The sequence below is a fragment of the Fusarium musae genome, chromosome 1, assembly GCF_019915245.1.
Source record: "Fusarium musae strain F31 chromosome 1, whole genome shotgun sequence".
NCBI classification, from domain to species: Eukaryota; Fungi; Ascomycota; class Sordariomycetes; order Hypocreales; family Nectriaceae; genus Fusarium; species Fusarium musae.
The window spans coordinates 2,947,158-2,973,004 of NC_058387.1; the positions used below are offsets into that span (position 1 = coordinate 2,947,158).

The following is a 25,847-nucleotide window of genomic DNA, read 5'->3' on the forward strand; positions in this document are numbered from 1 at the left end:
AAGACACTAAATCTCATCGACCACCCTATACTGCGTGATATGTTGAGTCATATTTATCTCGAATATCCTATCTGTTTGATAACCGCATAATGCTCACCTCATCATGAATAGCATAGCTTGATCATCAAACTCTTTGATAGAGAGCACAACTCTGTGAGCCCAAGGTGTACGATACTCACAGAACACTCAAATCCAGCGGTACACTGCTGCCTCTTCCTGCCCTATATTTTCTTGTTCCACCTACGAAGTCCCTGGGTTTCGGGAACAAACCTTCATCCTTGAACTGCCACCTAGAGTCGTTGATCACAATACGAACCCCACCACTAATACCGGGCGTTTGCGCTGGTGAGTGCTTCGGGCTTGGGGATTTTGCTCCATTGGCTGTCAAGGTGAACATACTTGGATCCAACATGGACTGACGAAGGGATGAACCTCGAGAGCGTGTCGTTGGTGGCGGTGGCGAAGGTGCGCTTGGAGGTGCTGGTACTGATCCAGAAGGTGGGGGTGGAGGAGGAGGAGGAGGCGCCGCGCTTGGAGATGCTTGACCAGCGGCGCGAATGGCAGCTACTGCAGCGAGTGATGGTGTCGAATGTGATGCTGCAGGCGGAGGGGGTGGAGGAGGCGGCACTGAAGATCGTGAAGCTGGTGATTGACTCGGCAGAGGAGGTGCCGCTGAAGGCGGAGGAGGAGGAGGAGCGGCAGGAGCGGATGCACTGTTTGATGGAGGAGGCGGAGGTGGTGGTGGAGCAGGAGGCGCTGAAGATGGCGAGGGCGCGGATGGTGGCAGAGACATTGACGACGGCTTTCTTGACGTCGGCAGGGGAGGTGGCTTCTTTCCAATAGGAGGAGGGGGAGGCTTGGATCCCACTGGTGTGGTCTTTCTCAAGTTTGCTGCTCCTCCCGGAGGCGGTACTGGAGGTCCTCGCCCAGGGATTGCTGGCGCAACTGCTGAAGGAGGCCTTGGTGCGGAGCCGACTGGAGGTTTGGGTGCTGAGGTAGTAGATTCAGGATCCGATCGATATGAAGAATCAGCATTTGCGCCTGTGTCAATGCCTCCCCTGCTCTTTTTCAATTTGGGCATTCCACCAGCGAAAAGACCACCCAGCTGCGGCGCGGCATCCATGCCTGCCGTCGAATCGCGAGATCCTTGATCACTATTACTCCTCGCTCGTCCTCCTGGGACCGGTGGTGCCAGACCTCCTGGGGGCTTAGGAGCACCACCCAGGCCGGGGACAGGAGGTGCGCCGCCAACAGGCAGAGCTGCCGACGAATTTGATGTATTTCCAACTTGAGGCGCTGAACGGTCATTGGTAACAGCTTTTTTGAGAGCTTTGCCTTTGTGGATATCTGATAGAAGTGCGCCCTGGAGAGCTGTCAGATTCCGTCAAGGTAACTATAACGACGGACAAAGGTATGCAGTAAATAAACATACTCTGTTGCCTGCCCCAGCAGGCGGACGGGCAGGAAGACCTCCTGGAGGAGGTGGAGGAGGCGGAGGAGGACCACCCATGGCACCAGGCGGCGGAGGAGGAGGAGGCGGTGGTGGAGGAGGCATCACGGAGTCGTTCTATGTCCTGAACTGTGTGGGATGGGGTGGTTGAGGCTGTTTTGCGGAAGAACAAGAGATAGTCGGGGTCTTCGGACTTGGAGAGTGGGGTGCCGACCTTGAGTTCATATACAACTCCTACGACACAGCCTGGGGAGGCAACAGTGAATGTGAGGACCAGCCAAGGAACGGTTATATAAAGGTCAAGGTTGAGCCCAAGGTACTAAAGGTACCGGATCAGTTTGAATACCCCAAGGCGAGAGCCACTTCATGTTTCGTCATGGCCAATGGCACGCTTACGCCGCATGGAAAGAATGGAAGGCAGCACCGCTACTTACAGTGGACACGCTGGGCATGGATGGTCTGAGCTGCGCCCCACTTTCTTCTAACCCAAAGTTTCTGATGATATCTCAGGCTTCTACTCCGTATTATTTAGAGCTTCATTGATGGGGCAATGACAACATTAGCCAGAAATAAAGCGATTTATTTCACCGACTAGGATGAATATACTTATTTTTTTGAAAGATATGAGCAGTCGCAGGCATAGCGCCTGATCCTGTCTAGGTATTTAAAGAGCGATATGACTTACAAAGTTGGCTTCCACTAAAAATTGCTTTGGAAGTGAGCAGCCTATCACAATTGTCAATCACCGACAGGTGGGGCTTCCCGCTCGCGTATCATGGCTGCGAAATCAAAGTTGGATTCTAAATAGCATCAACGACGAACAAGACAGGGAGGTTTCTACTCAAGAAGGACGCGGGCAATCGGGGATAGAGAAGCGACTGGGGATTCTTGAAACCACAATTGGCCATTATCCCTTGCACACACAATCATGCCACGAGTCTGTACCCGACATATTGGCAATATCTGCCATCGATGCGCTTTTACACCAGCACCGACAATCGCAAACCAAGCCTTCGTTAGCGGAACACTCCTAGCTTCCATTCGCCATGGGAGAAGGATAACAATAAAGGGCCCGCGTGCACGATGGGCTTCGACCGCATCGACATACCCAGACCTCAATATCCAGCCGGCCGATGCCGATAAAGTCCCTCGACAATTGACTGATCCGACACAACTGGCAAATATCGTAGAGAGCACGAAGAAGAAGTTCCTGGCGACAGATGGAATTCCGGCGAAGCAACTGACGACTGCGGCCCTTGAGACGTGCCTCAAGGCTGCTCAAGCCCTCCAACCTCAAATCCACAGGGCTGAAGCTCAGTCACGGACGTCCACATCAAAGCTCATGGAGTTGGGAGCAGAGCGAACTGGCCAAAGACCAAATTCTATGGACCCCCAACTTGCCGATGGCGTCAAAAAGATCTCGTACTCGGCCTATGCAATCATTTCGCAGCCCAATGTCGAGATAACACCCGCCTTCCTTGAACTCTATGTTGCTATTCAGGCTTCGCTAGGCCGGCCTGAGTCGCTTCCTGCCGTGTTCGAGATGTTTGCGACCAAGAAGAAGCCGGTCGTCAAGAATGGAGTGGTCCAATACGTGGCTTCAAACCCCAATGCCGCAGTCAAAGCAATTGAGAAAGGCGTTGCTGATATGGCTTTGCAGACTGCTATTGACGCCAAGAATCTAGATTCAGCACTGGGCGTTGTTGAAGCCTCCTTCAGACTTCCAGCATTCAAGCGTCAGAAGCTTATCAAGCACTCCACTACCCCTGCCCTCGCCCTTGGCTCTCTGCCCTTTGGTATTTTTGGTCTTGCTTCAGCATATGCTGCCTACTGGCAGAACACTATGGATATATCCACAGCAACGGGCCTCGGTGTTGCTGGCATCTCTGGATATTTCTTGGTTGTGGGATCAATGGGTATGATTGCCAAATTAAGTAACAAAGATCAGATGAAGCGTGTGACTTGGGCCCCTGGCACACCACTGCGTCTCAGGTGGCTGAGGGAGGAGGAACGAGCTGCTATGGACAAGATTGCTTGTGCCTGGGGCTTCAAGGAGCCCTGGAGGCATGGAGAGGAGTCAGGTCCTGAGTGGGAGGGTCTCAAGGAGTACATGGGTTACCGTCAGATGATTCTCGATCGCGTTGAGTTTATGGAGGGCATGAGTTAGTTTCTCCGCTGTGCCCCCCCCCCCCCCCCCCAGAGTGTACATCATATCTGTAAATAAGAAACATGCATGAAATGTTTTATGCTCTCCCCAAGTAAGCTGCACCCCATAGCTTGACTTTAGATGGTTGGCAAAATGACAAGAGAAGAACAACATGCATACCTAGACCTGAATGTTTGGTGTAAACCTCTTGCCTCAGACTACCTTAGGGGCTGGCCTCCGGGTTTATCTCGTATGTAAACCCATAGGTACTGAACAGTCTTCCTTATCATACCAGCAACACTTACCAATGTGGACGGCGTATCAGTTCTTTCTAAGGAGCTCAATATGACTTCCCACTTGCTTCATCATTTGGAAGTACGACACTTCGTGTAAGACCTCGTGCACTTCTGGGCCCAACATAAGGATTCCAAGCTCCAGTGTCCACTCGAGATCCATCTATGCGTTGAGAAACATTATGTGATGATTTTTTTGAATTATGGAAACATTATGGGAGGATAATAGCGACGGGGATGCGGCACATGGAGAGGCATGTGCAGATAATACCCAACTTCTGCTCGATTATAGTCCACATTGTAGAGCTAACGCCGACTAGAACACTGTCAGTAAGTTCAACCTTATATGTTTACGCAGGGCACTTACATGTCGTATCAAAAGTTTTGGTTGCCAGATCAAGGGTTGTCATGCGCACGATGGGTGTCACTATAACACGAAGTAGAATGAGTTCACCTAGCACTTGTCTGGCCGGATTTCACTTACACACCGCCACCCATGGTGAGAATCATTATGGGTGCATGTTTGTGCGCGACGGGTAGTTGACTTATGGATATAGGCTGCACTGGTAAGATCAATATCAAGGCATCGGTGCCGATGGAAAACCCGGCACTCGCGTGCCAGTTCTTGTTGAGGCCAATGCAAGTTGCTGGATAGATTTTTCTCAGGCACCTCTGACCGGCTGGCACTGCCAGATTGATAAGGCTAAAGCTATAGGCATATAACAGGCAATGGTGCCTATTGAGGACATAACAACACCTGTGGAACCATTTTTTGGATAAATATGCAGCAATATAGGAGGAGTATCGGTATCTTGGCGAGATTCACAGTGAGTTTGTAGAATATCTGAGCGACGTAAAATAACTAGAGGAGTTAGAGTTATTGTCAAGTGAATTGTCATTGAAGCTATGTAGCAGATGCTACTCACCTTGAACACTATCAACTTGTCATCTGTCGTCAAGGTTTCAATATGGCGACCAAGTCCGTCGCTGGAAACTACCATAACAGTTTGTATATTCAAGGCCGAGGACCATTTCGTTAGTGTCAGCCCGTTGTGAGCACCAGGATTAGGCACGACTTGCAAAAGATATAATGATGATTATTTCGTCCCAATCCAGACTCGATCGCCTAGGTAGCTACACGGCTCCAAAAGCGAAAAAGGACAAAGATAGGCGTCACAATGAAGAAAGTAACACTTGGGGCATAAATCAGCACCGCGTTGCTCTCGCTTGGGATATCCTCCGAGATCATCATGGAAGATTTAAGACGTGAGGCATGTGCTCAGTGCTATGGTAACACTGAGACGCCAGCACCATAGAGAAACTAATCCGGAGAGGGATGGTTTATAATGAAAAACCTGGCTGTTTCTGAGTCTCCAGACTTGGCTTCGGTTTCGACCGAGAGCACTAGAAACGAGAATTTGCATGCTTATTGCTTTTGTGGAGGGGTTTAATAGTATCCAATATATTAATAATACGAAAGACCTCCAACTATAGCTCTGAACATCTAGAGAATTGATTCTGGATGTCCTGGTACTCAATAAGTTATCTCAGCCGCCACATTAATGACGCTTGTTTGAGGCCATAGATTTGTGAAGTACCCAGTCAGTTATATATCACTTCAAGCTATATCAGCAATTTGTTACCAAGAGACGCCCAGCCACCACGGGGTTTTTCATCGTGACTTTATTTCAGCAGATAAGAAACAGAGTTTGTTTTTCACAATCTATCACATTGGCTTCATCTGCTTTTCGCAATGGAGTATATTGTGTTACTCTGTCGGCTCCTATCGTGATGGACTACACTTTGCTTTTCTTCCCTGCGAGTGACTCTTTGTAACAAGTGGACACAGAACGCTCCATATGTCCTAGATGCCAAGTCCAAACACCGGTAAATCCTGACAAATGGCGACCTCTGATCTGCTTTCCTTCTGTTTCACTTGATTCCATCATGTTGTTTGTTGCAGGTGAATTCAAGTAATCCAGGAGCAGCAGAAGAAAGCAACAACCAAGTCAACAGGACGGATTCGAATGGATTAAGAATGGTTCAATTCTCGATTGCAGATTCATTTTATGTTTATAGTTGCTTTCAAATTAGCAATACATCATCTTGGTTATTTTTTTATTTTTTTTCGTTGCTATGGCAGAAAAGACCGTTTGTGTCTTCTCTATGCAACGTATAAAGACCTTACAAGACCGAACTAGCTGACGGAATTCTGTGCAAAATAAGATGAGATGTATGATCAAAAACATGAAAGCCTGGAAAGCCTTAAGTCTCTTGGTTCATTTACATCATTTCATCCATTTCATAGATAAAAATTTCCAATTCCACATAACAATAGCCATTTCTGCTGTCACCTCAGACACGAGGTTATCATGAAACACTTCGCTCGAGTTGCTGTTTCCAGACGAGGGTGATACCCTGTAGCTCCGATCGATGCGGACAAGGAGACCGAGCAAATTCACGTTTCCCGGCGCTGTACCCCCGGGGCCGCCGAAGTGAGAAGTGACAACAATCATCGAGAGGAGCTTGGCTTATCCCCCTGGTCAGTATTATCTCGATTTTGTCTCTGCCCCGCCAAACTTCTATCACCAAGGTACTGGTAAACGTCGCTTTACTTGGTGGTGGATAAGAAAAAGAACAATCCAGCTTACTAGTGCTAACCCAAACGTGACTATTTGAGCAAGCATGCTGCAAAAAAGTCATTTTAGATGTTTGTAATCTTTCATATAGGACCCAAAGCATGAGGGCCTATTGTGTAGACTGAACTTATTGGTGGGGAGAGGGATTGTTGGCACTGCTTCGCACATCTGCCATTGTCTCTAGACTGTACCCATCGAACCACGAGGAGCAGATCGTTTAACTACTAGGTAGGTTCTGCATCCTCCGTATGCCTAATATTCGCCGATAGGGAAAAGAGAAGTCCTACAAGTCTGCGGTCCACGTAGGTGGTAAGTCCCCAAAGTGCATGATAACCAACATCACTAACCTCACACGAAGCCAAGGAGTCGATAAATGGCGGAAACCCCATCAGATGTGGCCGGAAAGGCACGCACAATGATGTTCGAGTCCATCAGCGGTCGAGGTCCTTACGGCGAGCCTCATCTTCTCGGAATAGACAATGAGCAGAGACCCTTCTACGCAATGTCACGCTGCATCCTCGCCGAAACTCTTATCAAGGATATCCCAAAGACAGTCCACCGTATTTTCGTCTACAACGATGTCGATGCCGCTGATTGGAATGAACTTCCCCCAGTCAGAAGACCCATGTGGTCGTCTGGAATCCAGAACCTTTTCTTCCCCCACAACAGTCCAGGTGCGTATGCCTGGAACCATCACCACGCCGTCATTGGCATGGGTATACCTCTGAGACATCAGCGCTCTTATACCAGAGTTCAAGTTCGAATGGGCTCTGGAGGGCCTATTGGAGAGTGGCACCCCGAAGGTATCTACCATTGCAGAGGCATGGAACTTTACCCCGATCTCAAATCTTATCTTCTAGTTCCCTTCGGCAGCGCAACATGCATTAAACTTACCTTTGCAATCGATCGCGAGGACGATAATGACAAGATGATGATGATCTCGGGCGTGGAGAATGTGGTCCCTGAACGACCTATCCCGTCGCTGGATTGGCATGACTCCGTCCGCGTTGATATCGCGCAGGAAGGGCATCCACACATAATCTCGCTCAACATGCGCTTCGTTGAGTCGCAGCATCTAGACCCTGATGTTCCTCAAATGACTCGTGCTGCGGTCTTCAGCATCAAAGAAATTGCTTTGCTGGATACTAAGAACACAACGATTAATGGGAGAAGAGTGCACAACTATCACTATCACGTCAAACTGAAGCACTATCAGGGTTGCGACTCAGAGGAGAAGAGCTGAAAGGATCATACAGCTACGATTAGAGTTGAATCACGGCTGCTAGATATAACTGTGTCATGTATGACAGAGTCCTAGACGAATAACGAGTGACCCGTTGCACAACCTTGAGATTGATTCTGTTGACTGACAGCCACTGAGCGACATGAATCACACACGCATTTAGTCTGGCCTTGTCACTCTTTATTACCGTGTTATAATTTTTACTTCTCCCTCCTACAACGGATCTAGGCGCCTGTTTGTGCTCCTGCCCGCCAAAGCTTGATGTCTCCTCGCGGCGTACAAGAGAACAAGTATCTCCATTCAGCACACTCCATGTTCAGCGAAACAATGCTATCAACCGATGGATCGAACAGCCAAAGGCCTCGCTAACATCGGCTGGATATTGAAATATAAATAAACCATCCCGCTCAGGTCAGACTCTAAGCCACACAAACACTATCCAGAAGCTCTGCTGGAACCCTCCCGACAGTAACGTAACCTGTACGACAGGATAGCTTCTCGTGATCAATTGTTTTAGTATCCGCTCTGCAACTACCGAGCGTATTGCACAAGAAGCAATAACCAAAACATAACGATCATAAAAGACCAAGGTAGGTTTTCCCAAGCCCCGACCGAGAGAACTAACAGAGAGAGATAGGTCTGAGGAGCGAATATGTCTCATCGACGCGCTGTGAGTGCGTCGCATGCCCAAACCGTACAATCTGGATACCGTAGGGTCGATTATGGCCATGTTGAGCCTCGCAGATATGCATCGTCCACAAGTGGAATCACTTATGCGCATTGCTCATATGACTTTTCTGCAGCAGATGAAGGAGATTTCACAGACGAGGAGTCCTACTACATAGAAGGACCAAGTCCCCACGGAACATATTATACCACGGCAAATCCTCGAATCAACGCTTCGCGTCCTAGGCCTATTCCTCAAAGCCAAAGCAGTACTCACTATCGGAATATCGGGCATTCCAGAAGGGGCTACCGCTCTGGAAAAGACCAGCCCAGAAGCATCCCTTGCTCTGAACATGAGTCACCCAGAGGTTCTTATTCCGGAAACTTCAGCCAACCTGGTCGATATGCCACATTCTACCAGAATCGTAGAGTATATTCTGCCTCTCATGGAGGCCGCAATCTTCGACAAACCTACCCCTCAGATCACTACGATGAAGCAGGGAACTACGTTGGTCCTCCCGCTGTCGGCTCTTACTCCAACAACCTCGTTTCGTTCCCGCGGCTTCCTGAGTCAGATCACTCTTCACCAGAGCCCGACCAAGGAGGAAACTGGGGAGGTTCTCGGCCAAACTCTGCCTCAGAAACACCTAGTAAACGATCTTTCTCGGAACAGCTGGTCGACGGTGTGCGTGGGCTTTTATCTACGGAATCAAAAGAGGACGAGGTTCCTCCACAGCCGCCTCGTACAGGTGTCTATCTCTTTTGTCGTCATTATCTAATCGAGAAGTGTGCTTGCATCACCCCTCTTGAAGCTGGAGGGCCAGGTGATTACTGCCAGAGGTGCTGGGAGGGGCGTTGTGATGGACCGCGTCCTCCTGGTTCGGTGGTAAGGAAGTCATTATGGTAAGAAGCAGAGTATCAGGACAAGCCAGGAGTTGGGTATGGGTAGCTGACCACCATTGACATGGCGCCGCAGCAGAAGTTTCAATCCCTGCATATGGTTGATCACTCAGTAATAGTCATTTGATCTGTGCTAGTAGGTATTAGTATTACACAAGAAAAGAGCATCTACATGCCCCACCAGAACACGGTTTAAAGGGGAAGATGATGTGAATTGTATACATTGTCAGGTGGCAGTGGTCTAATTGTCCGTTGTAGTAGGTCTTTTGAACCATCAAAGAATCTGTGCCTGTATGATTGACAACCAGAGCCATCGACATATGGCTCAAAGAAATAAAAAGAATAGAAAACAAAGAAGCCCAACTCCATCCGCTATGCATATCTTCTCAACGCCTTGCTTATAATCAGAGATGCAATCTCTCGAACCCACAAGCAAAAACGTTATCACTAACATCAACTCTTTATGATGTGACACGCCTAACCCAGAGAGATGAGGGTTCAAAGGCCGCCTCTCTTTCGAGACGTTTATTAGCTCGATAGAGCTTCAAGCCCAAGTCGTGCTCCTCCCTCTGAATCTCCGCCAGCTCCTCCTTGAGCCCTTCCACCTTCTTCTTCTCAATCTCACGCTTGCGAATAACGTCGGTATTAGACAGAAGTCTGTCGGTGGGCATCAACTCTGTCATCTGCTTAATACTCCTGTTGATGTTATTGCGACGGTGCGCCAGACTGTCAAGTCTAGCCGTGAGATATGCCACACGATCGTTTGCCGACTGCATCTCTGGCGGCGCCGGGGGAAGTGCCTTATCTGTGGAAATGATAGACGCTGGGCGATCATTAGATGGCGAAGCTGATTTCATCGAAATGATGATTGGCACATTCGAGGCTCTCCTGAAGTTATCTCCGCCTGGAACTGGTCTCCTACGATCCATTACCGACGGTTGCTGCTTCGGTGTGTCCGGCGAAGAAGCTTGACTTTCACTGTCAGGTAAACGAGGTGTTTCAGCAGCAGCAGTGTTACATGTAGTAACACTGAAGCGCGAAGTAGGCTGTACCCAAAGGTCTCCTGTTGTCGACTGACTTCCTGGCCCGGTGGAGCTAATGACCGGTTTGTTGCCAAGGAGTGTGTCTTCGGTCATTGCGGAATAAACGGAACTTGACCACGACGTATGTGGGTTGTGACTCGATGGTGATGGTTTCCTTTTGACTGCCTTGAGTTGGTCAGGAACCAGGTTAGGATTGAGCATGGGTGCAGCGGCAGCATGCGTGATCGTGGGCTGAGAAGGAGGAGAGCCAGTATTAGGTGGACTGGGATATGAGTGAGAAATGAGTTCGGGAGATGGTGTTTTATAAGCCTCCTTGAGGTTCTGGGTGGACCGTGAAGGCAGGAGGCGTCGAGATGTTCCAGCACTGCCGCTAGGTGTTTCAGGAGACGGGTCAAGACCAAGCCCAACACGCTTGCTGACCCTACGCTGTAAGCTCAATGGTGCAACATTTAGATCGTCCCGAACTGGATCGACCATAGGCGCACGGCCACTTGCCCCATTCCATGGTGGCCTGGTGTTGAGAGGCTCTGGCTTTGCTCTAGCAAACTTGCGAATCCGCTGTCCTAGTGAAGGAGAAGGATTACCGGAAGTAGTACGCTGCGGTCCAGTGACGACTGTTGTGAGTCCAAATGTCTGCTGGGGCATGTCTGATGAGCCAGCCGGTGGTTCCATGGTTTCCCACGGAGTGGTGATATCTGCAAGTTGATCGGTTGACCTAGTCGTGCGAAGTGGTGAAGGTTGACCAGGGCTCGTTGGCTTATCGCGACGCATAGTTGGTATTTGGCTACGAAGCTGTGTTTGTGATTGTCTGGGAGTGAGGCGGCGTTCTCCTAGAAGATCCAGCTGAGATAAATTTGGGCTCTCATCGATTGGTGAAACATCTTGAGAGTTTGGTCTGCAAGTGAGGCATCGTATTAGTGATTGTACATTGATTTGGAAGGATCGCATTTTGAGGGTAGCACACAGAGTGCCAACAAATTCCAAAAAGAACCGATAAGTCAGGACAATAATGCCCAAGAAACCCGCAATGAAAAGGATTCAGAACCAAGATTACTCACTCGTAACGTGTAGCATCAAACTCGGGGGAGCTTGGAGGAGAGATTTCGACAGAACGCCCGTACATGTCCTTGGCAGGCGCTTTGGAGCGTGATAACCGATGGTGTAATTGACGAGAGTAGCGCTTGCTCGAATCGAATTCGTCGTCGGGATAAACGGAGGAGGCAGGTCTCCAAGGAGAGTCGTCCTCGCCTTTTCGAGGGTTTCGAGGAGGCGCGTTCGCTCGGATGTCGTCTGAGCCGAGAGCAGGGGAGCTGAGTGAAGATAATGTGTTAGTCAGGAACAGATATACTGTCGTTATTGCCAAGTCGTATCAGGCGTATGAGGAACATTAAAGGTACTAGGTACCCTCAAGGAGGGAGCAAGACAATTTGAGACGTCAATCCTGAGTGACCAAAAGCTTAGGTAGGTAGATTAGTAAAGAAGACAGTAGGTCGCCAGGCTAATCATTTTTGTCACTGGAGAATAAAAGTCCCAAGTTTTTGCAAATGTATGCGGGCTTGTCGAGCTTGAGCATGCGTACTATATGACGACGAACGACTCCAACAATTGCCGATGCCAAACTGGCTAGAAGAGGCTTATGAGCCTTCATCGCTTTGTACCTTGCACGTGCTGAAATGAGGCGTGCGCATGTAGGGAACTCTGCTGCGCCAGCTCGACTCATGTTCACCATGCGTTCTAACAAAGCTCTTAATGGGCCCTTTGTCATGATGGGCTGTGTTGGGTTGCATCCTTTCGGCGCAGCAGTTCCGAATCGTTTTTGGTGCAGTGTACCTTATGGAATGAAAGTATAGAACGAAAGAAATAGCACTCACAGACGAGGTGGGCCTGCACTGTACGGTTGCCGAACTGTTTTACCACGTCGAATTTCGTATCTGAAAGGGCCGTTTTGAATTCCGAGACCGTTGAGACGGTTTTCGAAATCGTCTTGAAGATATGTTTGGTTGTCGTAGTTGCTGTCGCGTGACTTGTTCGAATTTCTACCGTTGCTGTTGACGCTCGTGGTGGACTTATTCTGTGGCAGTGCCTGTGATGAACTCGAACTCTGGGTCTGTCGGAGAAAGGGTCGGTTCTTGAGCTCTCGAGGTGGTTGCTGATGAATGCTGGGGCCAGTGCCAGTTTTTTTCAAGCTGTCCCACATGGCAGGCATCTCTATTGTCAGCTGCCAGTCAGTGGCAGTGACTGTTGGAAGATTGTCGGGATCGCTGGGCTGAGAGTGCCTTGTGCTGCCGCTACTGTATTCAGGTTGTTATTTTTGGGCGTGAATCTCTCAGCTTCACCTCGATATGGCGATGTAAGTGACTGTGCAGTGCTGACGGCAGCAATAGCTTAAACGGCGGCGGGACCTGAGTGTGGCGGAGGCCTTCTATCCGTAGAAGCTAGGACAGGAACGAGGTTGCTCAAAGCTGTAACAATAAATGACCCAAGTCTGGAAGGTTTCGGAGTAGACAAGCATAATAAGGGGAAAAAGCAATTGAATCGCCGTCGTATACTGTAGGCACGAGTCCAGCTCCAAGCCTGGATGGATTCAAGTGTAATGAATGTGGGTTAGAGTGAAGAAGAGCGGGGAGCAAATGAAAAAGAAGAAGAGCAAGAGACATATAAACACACAAACAAGAGAGAGGGAGAGAGAGAAGACTCGAGCACAACAGGGACGGGAAATGATTCCTTGTTGACGGCATGGAACCTGGGTTCTTTAATCAAAACCATTTCAAAATTAGGTACAACCGTCGTTGGCTGTCGGCTAGTCAGTCCCCTGGAGCCCACTGGAGCTTTGGTGTATTAATTTAAGGCCTGGTGCTTGCAACCAGCGCCAACTGATTACCTTGTTCCCCGGCTCTCGAGGCTGTTGGCGCCTCTTGATTAAATACGGCAGGGATACGACGATACGACGACATTGGACGATGGGTATCTACCGTAAAAATGTGGCTCTGGATAACCAACCGACCGAGGGTGACGCCAGTGCTTTGCTGGAACGTTTAGCCCATGGGTCTTGTTTTGATATCATGATGTGTGGACGGACAGCAATTGTGTTGGATATACAGGCGCCAAAGTATAGTGTCCCAAGCGCCGCCGCCGTGTTTGTGGCATATGAAGACTGGGGATGCAGTTTGACTGGCTTGAACAAGCCGCCATTAGTCGCTCTGGCGCTAGGTTCTATCAAGACGTACCCGACCAGAGAAGAGCGGTGGCATATTCTCTAGTAACTGCTACCTAAAGAGAACTGCTGTCAAGAAGCTTATTTTGACTCAAATCTGCAGTAGAAAGGAGAAAGTTCGGATGAACAGTGACACTTCACCTGCTAAGGTAGAACCAGGAGTGATCATCCCCGTCATCACAAGCTTTCACAAGCCCAACAACGCCAGAAGGTAAAGATTGACACTCTAGAAAAAGTATCTTTGTTCGATCGTCCAGACCATGAAAGAGATCTTTCCATTTTTGGGCTTGTGCCTGTCAAATCTTCAGGGGACCTGAGTGGGCTTGTTTCAGATTGTTCAGGGGGTATGATTTGAAACTTGGGGCATCATCTTCCGTGCACTCAAAGCTGACGACCAAAGTGGAACCGCCAACAGGAAAAAGAAACAACAACTCATTTACATGAATGCGAACCTTTCCTAGCCCTTTCCCGCTCAGTCCACACAGAGCTATAGGTTAGCGGATCATCACCCTAAAACGCCAGACTTTGCGATAGCTGTTGAAGCCAAGCTCTCTCCGTATTTCTCCGTCGGGGAGATTCTCTACTGGTACTTTTCTTGCTGAGCCTTACGAAGGACCCTGATCCCGGCTACCTATTTCACATCGTCCCCTGTTGTCTTTTGCCGGAAGACCCGTTTGTTACCGCCGTTGCCGTTCACTTCTTGGGTATGGCATGTCAGGAGATTTCGAGCTGTCACTTTTCTTGATGGTCCCTGGACTCATCAAGACCGACAGATAACGAGCAGCTTTACTCAAACAACTTAATCGCCTTCTTATCGGGTACCAGTTGCCCGATCACCAACTTAAGCGACACCGTCCCCAAGATCTCAGTAATCCATGATCATATTTAGAAGAGCCAGAGACACTATGCCGTACATGCTGAGGCCTCTTGAGGATCTGTCTCTGTTCGATCTGACATGGCCCAAGCAAGACCTTGGAATTGACAGTCCATTACTCAACATCAGCCGCTACAAAACCAACTTCAATCATAAAATACGACAAAGCGAACTTCAAAATCATCCCAAGTCACTGCCATCCATTCAAAACTGTATCATCCCGCTGAATCCCTGCCGCCTTCAAACCATAGCTCCACAACGCTTTCCTCTTGGCGTCATCTTTTGCTTCCCTCCCAATCTCATGTTCATCTGTACCATTCAGATACAGCAGCTCACCCGTCGGGGCCTCAGTTTCAAAGGCGAGCCGAATTGCGTCTTCAGCACTCTTCCACAGTGGGCGGAAATTTCCGTTGGGTTTGAATCTGGCCTGAAGAGATATGACTGGGGCCAGGATCTTGAGGAAGTGAGACATGACAAAACTGCCCCGTCGATGTAGATCTGAGCCCATGGCACCGGGATCAAGACCGGCCACAACGATATTAGATAGTTGTGGATCCTGGACGAGACGACAAGCGAGTTCGTGCCTACAATCGTCAGATGCTAACTCGGTCAAAAAGCTTGGTGCACTTACATGAGCATCACCGCACATAGCTTGCTCGCCCCATATCGTCGATATCCCGTCAGCCATCCTCCCCCAGAATCTGGTCTGCTCCATGTTCCCTTGGCGAGCTCCTCCGGGCCAGGGAAGAGACTGTCGTACCCAGTGTAACACTTGATATTTGTGTTGTTTCGCTCATCGTTGATACTGCAGACAATCAGCGAATGCCATGTTGCTTGTATGGCACGGCTTACTCATGAGACCAGCTTCCTATCAGAAGGATCCTACCTTTTTCTTTATCCATGCTCTGAAGCAGGAGAAGAGTCAGCAGTTGATTGGCCAGGAAATTAACTTGCCAAGTCATCTCGTATCCATCATCTGATATGTTCTGTTTTTGATAAGTATAATGCATCTTTGACTGTTTGGTTCGAACTCACAATCTCTTCATGGTCTTGGTATCCAGCGTTGAGAATAAGTGCTCTGATGGGAGGCAAGTCTCCAGCAGCAACCCCACGGTTGATCCTGGTTGCCATCGTTCTGACACTCGCCAATGAGCTGAGGTCCAAGTCAACGACATCATGTCTATGACCCTCTGAAGCTGACTTCAGAACCTGTTGGAGTCGAGTTGCCGTTGCTGTACTTCTGACAGTATAGACACCGGCGTAGTTGCTGGCCAGATGTGGTTTGCCCAGAATATTGGTCACAATGGCTGACCCGAGCCCTCCATTGGCCCCAGTGATCAGAATAGTACCTTGAGAAGACGACATATTCATAAGCTTCTAAATTTGAATGTAAGATAAATACAGAATTTGATTTATCTGTGTTGCGCGGACTTGTTGCACTTATACGATTGACCCTCGGAGTTAACTCTAGTACTCCTAGATTATGTGTGACCCCACTTTTATTAGTGATTACTGACATTTTAGGTGTTTTCTTCACCAAAGATCGAGACTAATCTTAACACGCCTGGCTGATATAAGCCAGCTTGTGACAGTTCGTTACTGGAGAAACCTCAACTAAGCCGTCTGGTTGTGTCACTGTTTTTGGATGTGAGATGCCCTTGACGACTAGCTACCGCATATCTTTCAGTATTGGTACGGTGATCATAAACTACAGCCGTCGTTATCGGGTTCGAGATGGCATATTCTAATGACATGGTAATGGATCATGCAGATTGCTTGATATCTTCACCGAACATGTATGGCTGTCTTCTGAATATGTACAGGTCGCATGTCCATTTGAGCCTTTGAGATATAATATTTAGCATCAAGGGATTGACTGTTATGTAATTGCTTTCTCCTTAATAATATGTACACTGGAAAACTATGACTGACCAGGTGCCTTGAGCATCACGTACTGCTGAACTTGGTCTGTTTAGTGGAATAACTCTACGGCGTCAAAGATGAAGTTGGGACTCAGGAAGTCAGCACCAGAGCTACCAGAGATGACCTCGATAGTAATGGTATTGGTGCCAGCCTTGAGGGTGCCAGCAGGAATAACAGCATCGTATACCTCACCGAATCCACGGTAAGCTCCCCGCGTGACACCCCGAGAGTCAATCTTGACAGGAGCATCGAAGGCCTTCTTGAAGCTACCAACGGTGACCTGAGGGCGACCACTTGCAAATGAAAGAGTGGTACCAATACGAAGAGTTGCTTGGGTGGAGATGGCGGAGGGAAGATTAAACTTGATAGTAACTGGGTTGTTGACAGACTTGAAGATAGCCATGGGAAAGTCACCAACAGAGCTGGAGCCTACAGTGTAGGTGAGAGGACCCCAGCTGGCCATGCGCTTGTCACTAGGATGCATGCGAAGCTGGTTGGCAGCGTTGCGGAAACCCTTGGGCTGGCCATCCCAATCGCCAATACGAAAGACAGATGTGTGCTTTCCTGTGGTAATGTCGGAGTTGGCGGCGATAGAAGAAGAAGCGGTACTGCCAGCAGAGACGCCCACGCTCTTAGAGGCAACCTTGAGCTCACCCTGGTAGAGAACTTGAGTGTAAGTTCCCGGTACCATGAATGGAGATGTAAAGGCGCCGTTGGAAGAGGTGTAGGCCCAGTACTGAAAGTCATTGTTGAACCAATGCACAACACCCTGAAAGCCAGACTGAACACCAGTGGCGGTGCCACTCACTCGGCCGCGGGAGGAATCGGCGGTGTAGTTAGGGATGGAAAGATCTTTGAAGAAGGACATGTCAATATCCTGGGCTTTTGGAACACCAGATCGTGAGAAGGACAAAGCGTAAGGGCCATGGAAGCCCTGGCGGAACTCCTCAGTCTTGGCATGACCGGAGTTCATATAGAAGGTCAGGGCACTGAAATCACCGTTGTTGTTGCTGTTGATGTCACGGAAGAAGGGGCCGCCCGAGCTTTTCTCGTAGGAGCGCGAGGCGTGAGTGACCATGCATGCGTGCACATCCTTGGCACTACTCTGAAAGCACCAGACATCGTTGTCGATGAAGCGCTGGGACGAGTAGAATTTGGAACGAGTCTGGCCGTTGACATTGAAGACGTCAGAGCCCTCAACCGCGGAGCCGCCTGAGGTATTGGAGACTTCGCCAAAAGGTATCTCGTTGGGCAGTTGAGAGCGATCGAGGCGAGTAATGTAGCGAAGCTCGCCAATAGCCGGTTGGGACTTTGTATCAGTGGCCATGTAGACCATGCTCTGGCCATTCTGGACGACATAGTAGTGAGTTAGATCAAAGTCTCCTGACTTAGTGGTACATGTGATCTTAATATATTTGTCTATGCCGGAGTCAGTGTTTTGCAGCGTTTGACACACGCTTTATACTCACTGTTAAGAACAGTAGATTGGACATTGGACGATCCCAGACCAGACGCAATGTGAGAAGTTTGAGACTTGTACTGGTACTCAGCTCCTCGAAATTTGATCGAATTAATGGAGCAGTCACTCTTGCTGACGGTGACAGAGAAACCGTTGGAGTTGCCAGTGTCAACAACAAGATTGTTACCACTAGTGGTGACGCCAAAGGCTGCTAGAGCCGGGGCAGCACTCGCAAGAGCACCGAGATACCTGAAGCTGACCATATTTACGATTACCAGATCGCCAAGTAAGGACAGTATAAAAAGAAGATGGAGGTTTAGCGAAAAGAATGTCTTCAAATGTAACGAGAGGCTTGAAGACGATCCAAAGAAGCAAAAGGGAAACCGTATTAAGTTTACAAAGGCGTAAGATGAGTATACATAACCACCCATTGCATGCTTGGCGGAGTGCTCCTTACAACCCCAGAGGTATAATGATACAGGGAAGCTAATTGGAGGAGAAACTATAAGCATAGTCGATGTGGGAAATGTTGAAACAAACGCTAGTTTTCCGAACAATGTAGCGATGCCCGTGCTCGCAAGACCAAGATTGGGGGCAGGGGTGGCAGCTCTGAGCGGACGGTTTTTTCCTTCAAGTGAGCTCCTCTCGGTGATGATTTGCAAAGAATGCCGAAACTGCCGCTTTATGTTTGCCTAATTCGGCGGGAGTTGCAACGAAATATCTCTGGAGTTGACGTGATACCCTTCATGGTATCTTGAGAGAATGGTATTGGTGGGGAATTGTCCACTTCAACAGAACCCTTGGCATGCCATTTCATATCCTAACAACCTGTATCATTATACTCTGTATCACAGTACCTATGTCGCAAGAGCTAGTTGTCAGGGTATGAAAATTGGTTTCCGTTCAATATTTCCTTTGTTCGGTTCATCCTCAGTCAGATGCCCATATTGCAACAATCTTATCCCGAAACGTTCGTGGTCATGATAAAATCCTGAGCCTAGTAAAGACTTTCCAGAGCAATCCACAAACAAGAAATTACGACGATAGTGATCCCACTTGCCGAAGCTCTTGAACCCAGGTTGGATCCCCTACTGCTCTGTCCTTCAGCACGTCCATCACCATTCCCTTGACCATCATGCTCAATTCGAAAATTATAGTCATCAGTATATCCCGCTGGCTCACATTTTGTCCCTTCAGCCATAGCCATCTTGATCGACCAATGTCCACCTGCACATCTCTGAAATGAATTGGTCATACAGTGCCATTGACCCTCTGTACTGCATCCTGAACCTGCTTCCTCGTCGCGCTGAAATAATATGTTTCCGGCATCTTTTGAGTTTGATGAGGCCAGAACGAGGCATGAAAATAATAGAAGAAGTACCACCAATGTGTCTGGCAGCTGATGACTTGAGGTGGGACGCATTTTGATGTAATTGGGTGCTCCGGATTCCGGAAGAGATCGGCGGCTTCGGAGGCGGAGCCGGCTTTTGGTGGGGATAGTGGACCGAGGCGAAGAAACAAATGACTTCTAGAAATGGTAGATCTCTGTTTCAACTTCAAACAACTCCAAAGCCGCAGAGACCAGTGGTTTAAATGCTTTCCCCCTCAAACCCCGATATTTAATCTCATTTCCTATTCACATACCGCCTCAAATCGCCTCGCCTTGGCTTGTATGAACTGTTGCTGCCCAGCGTGGGTCATGTACTGGACGTGGATCAGTCTCATTGGAGAACTCGAGAAGGAAGACAAGCGACAATGGGGAGATGGCTTTCTGGCAACAAGGCTCGAGGCCTGTCGCACTGTGCGATCTCATGCGGAGATGGAGTGTCAGTTGTGATGAGACTTGCATAGGTGATAAGGTTGAGGTAAGTTGGGCTTGAAGTGTGGTTTGATGCTGCAATTGTGAGTGCTTGTGGCAGCTCATGAGCCAATCAAGGATAAGGCTGGCATCCTGGAACGACGTTGAATCACTTTGTACCTGGCAGTTAATAATTGACTAATTCCGAAAGTCCTGGAGTTTCTTCGACCAGGCAGTTATGCAAACTCATTTGCGACCTGGAATGGTTTCGTTCACCACATCAGAGGAATAGTCAGGCACCCTGTGAACTGAAGGGCCGCAACCATAATTGTGAATTGAGATGGAAATGAATGAGCGTAGATTTAAATAGCCCCGGCTTCCTTGCTTAAGGTATGAAATGAATGCTGTGTCTTGTTGTGAACCGCCTATGTCTCTCGGCTTCCCTCTTCAATTCCCTCCGCCGACATCCTGTCCCGGCAGTCGTCTCATGATCTATAGCTTCCCATGTTACTGAATCAAACATACTCAGAGGCGCTGACAGTCTTGGTTGCGGCCAGCTGGTCCTTCATCTTTCGAGACCGCTCCCTGAAGAACATGCAAGCCACTCCGACGATGGCGACGAAGAAAACAGAGCCGACCATGACTCCTCCGATGATGACTGCCTCATTGCGGCTGCCAGCCTTGTCGGCAATGTACTTGGCAGAACTATCGTTGCCATTGGTGTCGAAGGGGCTCATAGAAGAATCCATGATTGTTGTAAAATGTGAAGTTCAGGATCTTGAAGTCTGATATCTGTGGTATTCCTAAGCTTGTTAGTTAGTGCTCCTTGTCCAGGGCGGCAGAGGCCAACAAACAATTTTGTATATGTTGGATGTCGGCACAAGATCGTGGGTCAAAAGAACGGCAACTTGAGTAAAATTGGTTCACTACTTGCACCAGGCTCGCAGTGTGTGAGAACGAACAGAATGATCGAATTAGGCACTTCTCTCTTGTGGGTTTGGCCAATATTTGTACTATTTCGAAAAAATAGTATGAATGATGAGTCGTTTTCCTGTTAGTATTGTTCTTGGACAATGTGGATTTCTGCCTCTCCTGAATGTTTCGGCCTTTTGTTTATGTCTGTATCTAACACGCGGCGGCCAAAACTGCCAGGCTTGTGTGCGCCGTCACTTCTAGAGGCTCTGAGGTGATATATCATTCTTCTAGTCACAGCCAACACACTAGTACGCCTTCAGATTATATACAACAGCTAGAGTGTACACTCTAGCAGGGTTCAGCCAATTTCGTTACACAAAACATAAGTTTCATGCTTTGCTCTTCGCCTTTGTTTATAGAAAGATTGGTGTTGATTGGTATTATTCATTACATGCGGCAAAACGTCCCAGCGCTTGGTCCGCTTGCCTCCTTCCGCTGGGTCTATTATAAACTATGCCCAATATTACAAGCAAACCATCATGATATGTCAGTTATCCTCTCTGTTCGCCGTGCTTCTTACCCTTTTGTCTATATCCTTCCTTTGAACGCATGCTGAACTCGCGGCTGAGTGATGCTGTTAACTTTTCACAAATATATCGAAATCAGATCGCCAGTGCTGTTCCATTCCAGGCAGGGTAGGAGGTGTGCCATGCGCCATTATCGTATGTCTTTGAGGCTGAGCTTGATTCAGGGGTGCTGATTGAGGTGGTAGTGGTAGTCAATGTGATCAAAGTCGTTGGCACTACAGGGGGCTCATAAGGTTCGGCAGCAGTAGGCCAGGATTGATCCTGAGTCGCATGGCTTTCAACAAAGGTACCCTGCGAAGGAACAGGCGCCACTGGAGCGTCCGGTGTAGGACGTTCAGTTTGTTCTGGAGCACCAGGACTCTCGCTTGTCTGGGTGAGGACGGTAGTTGGCTCCGAAACCGGGGCTGGACTTTCGATAGTAGGAGGAGGCTGAACAACTGTCTCGACGGGTGGAGGATAGTCAGTGGTGCAGGTGGTTGACGATGTTTCGGTAGTCTGAGGCGACTCCACGTTGGTAGGTGATTCGGACTCAAGCTCAGGCTGAGGTATGGGCTGAGGCTGAGGTTGAGGTGTTACACCTGGGGCGGCAGCCGAGCTTAGGTGAGTTGTACTTTGGGCAATCGGCTCTCGCTTGTCGGTAGTAGTACCGTGCTCTTGTATATTTGTCGGCTTTGAGCTGGATTGAGGGACAGTAACCGTCTCAGTGACTGGCTCATCGTCCATGTTGATGACCGAGACAGTAGTAGGGACTGCCTTGGTGACTGTCTTTCCAGGAGCAGTGACGATACTAGGCTTTTCGGTTTGCGTGACAATTTTTGTGACTGGCTTTCGTGTCACTGTTCGGATAACTGTCACCACGCCATCTCCGTCGTTGCCACTACTACCGCCACCGCTGCCATTACTGCTGTCCCCATTCCCATTTCCGTCTCCATTTCCTCCACCAAGGTCGCCTGAGGCGGGGTCGTCGTCGCCAGGTTCTAAAGGAACGACTGAGTATTTGGGTTTGGCTGTGGCATCGCGGGGCACGAATCTAGGCTGGGGAAGTGCAATGACGGTGGTATAAGAAGCAGAAAGAGCCAGAAGAAGGGGGATGAACCCGCGCATCTTGACGAGGCTATTTCGCTGAATGCGTGAGGTGTTTGTTTGCAGGGAGTGAGTTCTGTGTTATTTTGTGTGAACAAGTAAGAATTGGGCTCGCGGTGGTTCTTTAAGGTGCTTGCGGATGCTGGCACTGGCAGCTAACAAGAGACCATCAACAGCGAGTAAATGCCATGAGCGATTCACAACTGAGTGAAGGATAATCACAGTCCCAAAATGAGAGACAAATGTTGAATTTTACGTGAAACTAGGAAGACAGGACAAGAGAAGATAGCACAAACCTGGCACGTCCGAGGAATAGTTTTATTAATTGCAATTGAGATGGCTGGTGAAAGCTCCTATCCCTAGCAGGTGTTGAGACATGAATTCATGGGAGGTTGGAGTGACACCAAAAACACACTAGCATCCTCTGGCCAGGAACAATCGGGAGGTTCTATGGGCGTTGGGCCTAGCGGGAGATTCACCAGCCACCTGCAAGAGCGCAATCTAAAAAGTTGATTGGCTGAATTGTCAGCCAACGTTATATTGAACGCATCGTTCAGCTGCAAAGCATTGGTGGGGTTATCCGAAAAATGCCAATTAACGAGTTCGATCCTTTATTTGACCATCTCACATGGTCTACTCTATTCTTTAGCCTTCCAGATCCTCTCTTTGTTGACTCTGCTCTGGAACTATGATGAAGATGAGTTGCGCGTTTGTGGCGGTGGAGTGGCGCTTGTGTCATTGAAGTGGCTGGAGCATGTCTCCGAATCCGGCAAGTCCAAGAACTAGGACTGTTTGTCTGAGTCGTTTTTAATTAGCAGAGAGCCAGAGCCCATGATCAACGGCAGTCAGGCCATGCGATGACGACTCGCGCGATCTTGGCAGCGAGCCCTTATTCCTCGCGCATCCATCATCAACACACCCACTCAGCCCCCAATGGGACGGACCTCGAATGAGTGGCCATTCAGCCATTTTGCCGGGAATTTGTGTGACAAAAAGCGTCTCCGCATCCTCATCAAAAGACTGGGTTCCCACGCTGAGGAAGCGGGTCAGGCATCCTTTGACATTTATTGCCTGCCTGCGTCTGCCCAAAAGATTTTGAGCTCTTGCTGCATGTTATCCGAGTCTCGGCTGCATTGACCAGATGCTTAAATCAAGATGCCCCTGCCAAAGCCTTCAAATGAGGGGCAACATCATGTCAATAAGACGTTCTGTTTGGTGAAGATGACGTTCCATCCGACCCTAAGTTTAGTATCTTGGCTGTTGGCTTACTCCGCCTCTGGGCAACCCACATGGATCGCCATTATTGAGATAGCGCCTCAAGGCTGAGCAGCATATGCGCGTCTCTCTTAAGCCCAAGGCAACTCAGGCACCACAAGTAGGTAGACTAGATAGGTAGTTGGGTCTTAAATAAGAGGCCGAATAGCCACTGTCCATTTCCATTCCGCTAGCACTTCCGAGCATACATACTCCGTTTGTACAAAACCCATCATTCCCCTCCATCACCCCGCAATATCCATACAAATTTCACATCACGTCACAATAGCCATACGCACCATGTCTTACCAAGGTTACGGTGCTCCCTACGGCCGTAAGTAAACTGTCCATGTCATACGAAAGGCAAGGCAAGGAAATCTGACTGGATCAACATGTAGAACCGCCGCCTCCACAAGGTTATGGCCAATATCCCCCACCACAGCAGCCGTATGGTGGTTATCAACAACCTCCTCCTGGGCAATATCCCCCTCAGCAAGGCGGGTATCAGCAACCTCACGGCCATTATCCTCCCCCAGGAGGTCCTCCCCAATCTCAACAACCTTATGGTGGATACCAGCAGCAACCTCCTCCTCCTCCACAACATTACGGCGCACCTCCAGGACCTCCTCAGGGCCATTATGGCGCGCCTCCTCCTCACCAGCAACATAATCAACCCTACGGCCAACCTTCACCTGCGCCGCCCAGTCACTACGGCGCGCCTCCGCCTCAACAGTATGGAGCGCCGCCAGTCCAACCGACTCCACCATCGCTTGGCTACGGACCGCCTCAGATCATCCAATGGGATGGCGGTCCCGACGCTGACGCTCTGCGCAAAGCAATGAAGGGCTTTGGTACTGATGAGAAAGCTTTGATCGCCATATTGGCCAATAAGGACCCTCTACAAGTCGATACGATCCGCGCTGCTTACGAACGCAACCATCGTCGCAAACTGGTCCCTGATATTCAGAGTGAGACAAGTTCATGGTTCCAGAAGGCTTTGGTCTCACTGGCCCGCGGTCCGCTACTGTCTGACGTGCACGCCTTGCATGACGCCATGTCTGGACCTGGAACTAAAGAGGTTGTTCTCAACGATGTTCTGCTTGGTCGATCAAACGCAGATCTCAAGGCAATCAAGAGCGCGTATTATCAAACCTTCCACGACAAGCTTGAGGATGTAGTGAGGGGCGATTTGAGCATGAAGACTGAGCGACACTTCATGATTGTTCTCGGCGCTACGAGAGCTGAGGACGCTGCGCCGGTCGACCCTCGACAGGTTGATGACGACGTCATGCAGATCTACAAGGCTACCGAGGGCAAGATGGGCACCGACGAAATTCTCGTATGCAGCATTCTCAGTACAAGAAACGATAATCAGATTCGCGCTATTGCGCACACCTACAAGCAGAAGTTTAACAAGGACCTTGAAAGGGTTATCAAGAGCGTGAGTACACTTGAAACTAGTTATTGTCAGAAACAACTTACTAATGTGACCTAGGAATTTTCTGGCCACATGGAGGACGCTCTCCTTTTCCAGCTACGCAATGCCACAGACAAGTACATGCATGCAGCCAAGCTCCTTGAGGATTCAATGGCTGGTATGGGAACAAAGGATCACCTCCTAGTTTCAAGAACAATACGCTACCATTGGGATCGAAACACGCTCAACAACGTCAAGGGTGCATACCAACAAAGATACGGTAAGAGTCTGGGCAAACGGATTTACGGCGAGACATCGGGCGACTATCGAAAAACACTGCTCGCAGCAATCGGTGAGCCTTATTAAGAGGTGGAGTGGAGCAGAAGACAAATGAGAGGGTGAATTTCGCGATCAGAAGGATATGGTATGGATTCGAGACGGGCTTCTTAGCCTCTAGCGACCGGTAATCAATGTAATGAGGGGCGTTTGCTATGGCCGTATGACGATGGGTTGTCTTGAAATTGGATGGCTACAGGACCTGTGGAAGATGAGAATAAGATGCCAAGTATGAATTAAGAATTATATTTACTGCTAATGCGTTTCGAAGTGAATTATACAGTAGGGGGCAATAAGTATAAATACCGGGCGTGTATTATTTCTTTAACACTAGCTTAATTAATCAGCCAATATGTGCCAACTAGCCTTATATATAGCTACCTCTTACACTAATTAGTTAAGATATGCCTCTAGCCAGGATTGGAAATTAAGATACCTCTTTTAGGCTTAATAGGTATATGTAAGTATATTAAAGGATATTTATACTTATTGCCCCTTACTATATAACTTTAGTTTATATTACTATATAGATATTTTAAGTATTTAATAATCTTAAGTATATTCCTAATTACTACTATATTAAAGGTATAAACTATAAAAGTATTAA

General features: G+C 48.7%; 9 protein-coding genes across 9 annotated transcripts; 3 read left to right on the top strand and 6 right to left on the bottom strand.

Moving 5' to 3' along the window:
- Positions 1 to 186: 186 nt before the first annotated feature.
- Positions 187 to 1,555, bottom strand: J7337_000894 (uncharacterized protein; the record flags this gene model as incomplete). Its single annotated transcript, XM_044818641.1, has 3 exons — positions 187 to 221; positions 271 to 1,363; positions 1,433 to 1,555. The coding sequence occupies 3 exons, from the start codon at positions 1,553 to 1,555 to the stop codon at positions 187 to 189; spliced, it is 1,251 nt and encodes a 416-aa protein (XP_044686343.1).
- Positions 1,556 to 2,378: 823 nt separating this feature from the next.
- On the top strand, positions 2,379 to 3,617 carry J7337_000895 (uncharacterized protein; the record flags this gene model as incomplete). Its single annotated transcript, XM_044818642.1, has 1 exon — positions 2,379 to 3,617. The coding sequence occupies one exon, from the start codon at positions 2,379 to 2,381 to the stop codon at positions 3,615 to 3,617; it is 1,239 nt and encodes a 412-aa protein (XP_044686344.1).
- A 3,326-nt stretch (positions 3,618 to 6,943) lies between these two features.
- On the top strand, positions 6,944 to 7,771 carry J7337_000896 (uncharacterized protein; the record flags this gene model as incomplete). The annotated part of the gene is made up of 1 exon (XM_044818643.1): positions 6,944 to 7,771. One exon carries the CDS (start codon positions 6,944 to 6,946, stop codon positions 7,769 to 7,771), a length of 828 nt encoding a protein of 275 aa, XP_044686345.1.
- A 2,027-nt stretch (positions 7,772 to 9,798) lies between these two features.
- J7337_000897 (uncharacterized protein) lies at positions 9,799 to 12,586 on the bottom strand (the record flags this gene model as incomplete). Its single annotated transcript, XM_044818644.1, has 3 exons — positions 9,799 to 11,275; positions 11,439 to 11,690; positions 12,252 to 12,586. The coding sequence occupies 3 exons, from the start codon at positions 12,584 to 12,586 to the stop codon at positions 9,799 to 9,801; spliced, it is 2,064 nt and encodes a 687-aa protein (XP_044686346.1).
- Positions 12,587 to 14,658: 2,072 nt separating this feature from the next.
- Positions 14,659 to 15,833, bottom strand: J7337_000898 (uncharacterized protein; the record flags this gene model as incomplete). Its single annotated transcript, XM_044818645.1, has 4 exons — positions 14,659 to 15,052; positions 15,100 to 15,273; positions 15,321 to 15,454; positions 15,504 to 15,833. The coding sequence occupies 4 exons, from the start codon at positions 15,831 to 15,833 to the stop codon at positions 14,659 to 14,661; spliced, it is 1,032 nt and encodes a 343-aa protein (XP_044686347.1).
- A 607-nt stretch (positions 15,834 to 16,440) lies between these two features.
- J7337_000899 (uncharacterized protein) lies at positions 16,441 to 18,113 on the bottom strand (the record flags this gene model as incomplete). Its single annotated transcript, XM_044818646.1, has 2 exons — positions 16,441 to 17,810; positions 17,861 to 18,113. The coding sequence occupies 2 exons, from the start codon at positions 18,111 to 18,113 to the stop codon at positions 16,441 to 16,443; spliced, it is 1,623 nt and encodes a 540-aa protein (XP_044686348.1).
- A 2,050-nt stretch (positions 18,114 to 20,163) lies between these two features.
- Positions 20,164 to 20,397, bottom strand: J7337_000900 (uncharacterized protein; the record flags this gene model as incomplete). The annotated part of the gene is made up of 1 exon (XM_044818647.1): positions 20,164 to 20,397. The coding sequence occupies one exon, from the start codon at positions 20,395 to 20,397 to the stop codon at positions 20,164 to 20,166; it is 234 nt and encodes a 77-aa protein (XP_044686349.1).
- An 828-nt stretch (positions 20,398 to 21,225) lies between these two features.
- On the bottom strand, positions 21,226 to 22,254 carry J7337_000901 (uncharacterized protein; the record flags this gene model as incomplete). Its single annotated transcript, XM_044818648.1, has 1 exon — positions 21,226 to 22,254. One exon carries the CDS (start codon positions 22,252 to 22,254, stop codon positions 21,226 to 21,228), a length of 1,029 nt encoding a protein of 342 aa, XP_044686350.1.
- Positions 22,255 to 23,787: 1,533 nt separating this feature from the next.
- Positions 23,788 to 25,270, top strand: J7337_000902 (uncharacterized protein; the record flags this gene model as incomplete). Its single annotated transcript, XM_044818649.1, has 3 exons — positions 23,788 to 23,821; positions 23,886 to 24,928; positions 24,983 to 25,270. The coding sequence occupies 3 exons, from the start codon at positions 23,788 to 23,790 to the stop codon at positions 25,268 to 25,270; spliced, it is 1,365 nt and encodes a 454-aa protein (XP_044686351.1).
- Between the last annotated feature and the right edge of the window lie 577 nt (positions 25,271 to 25,847).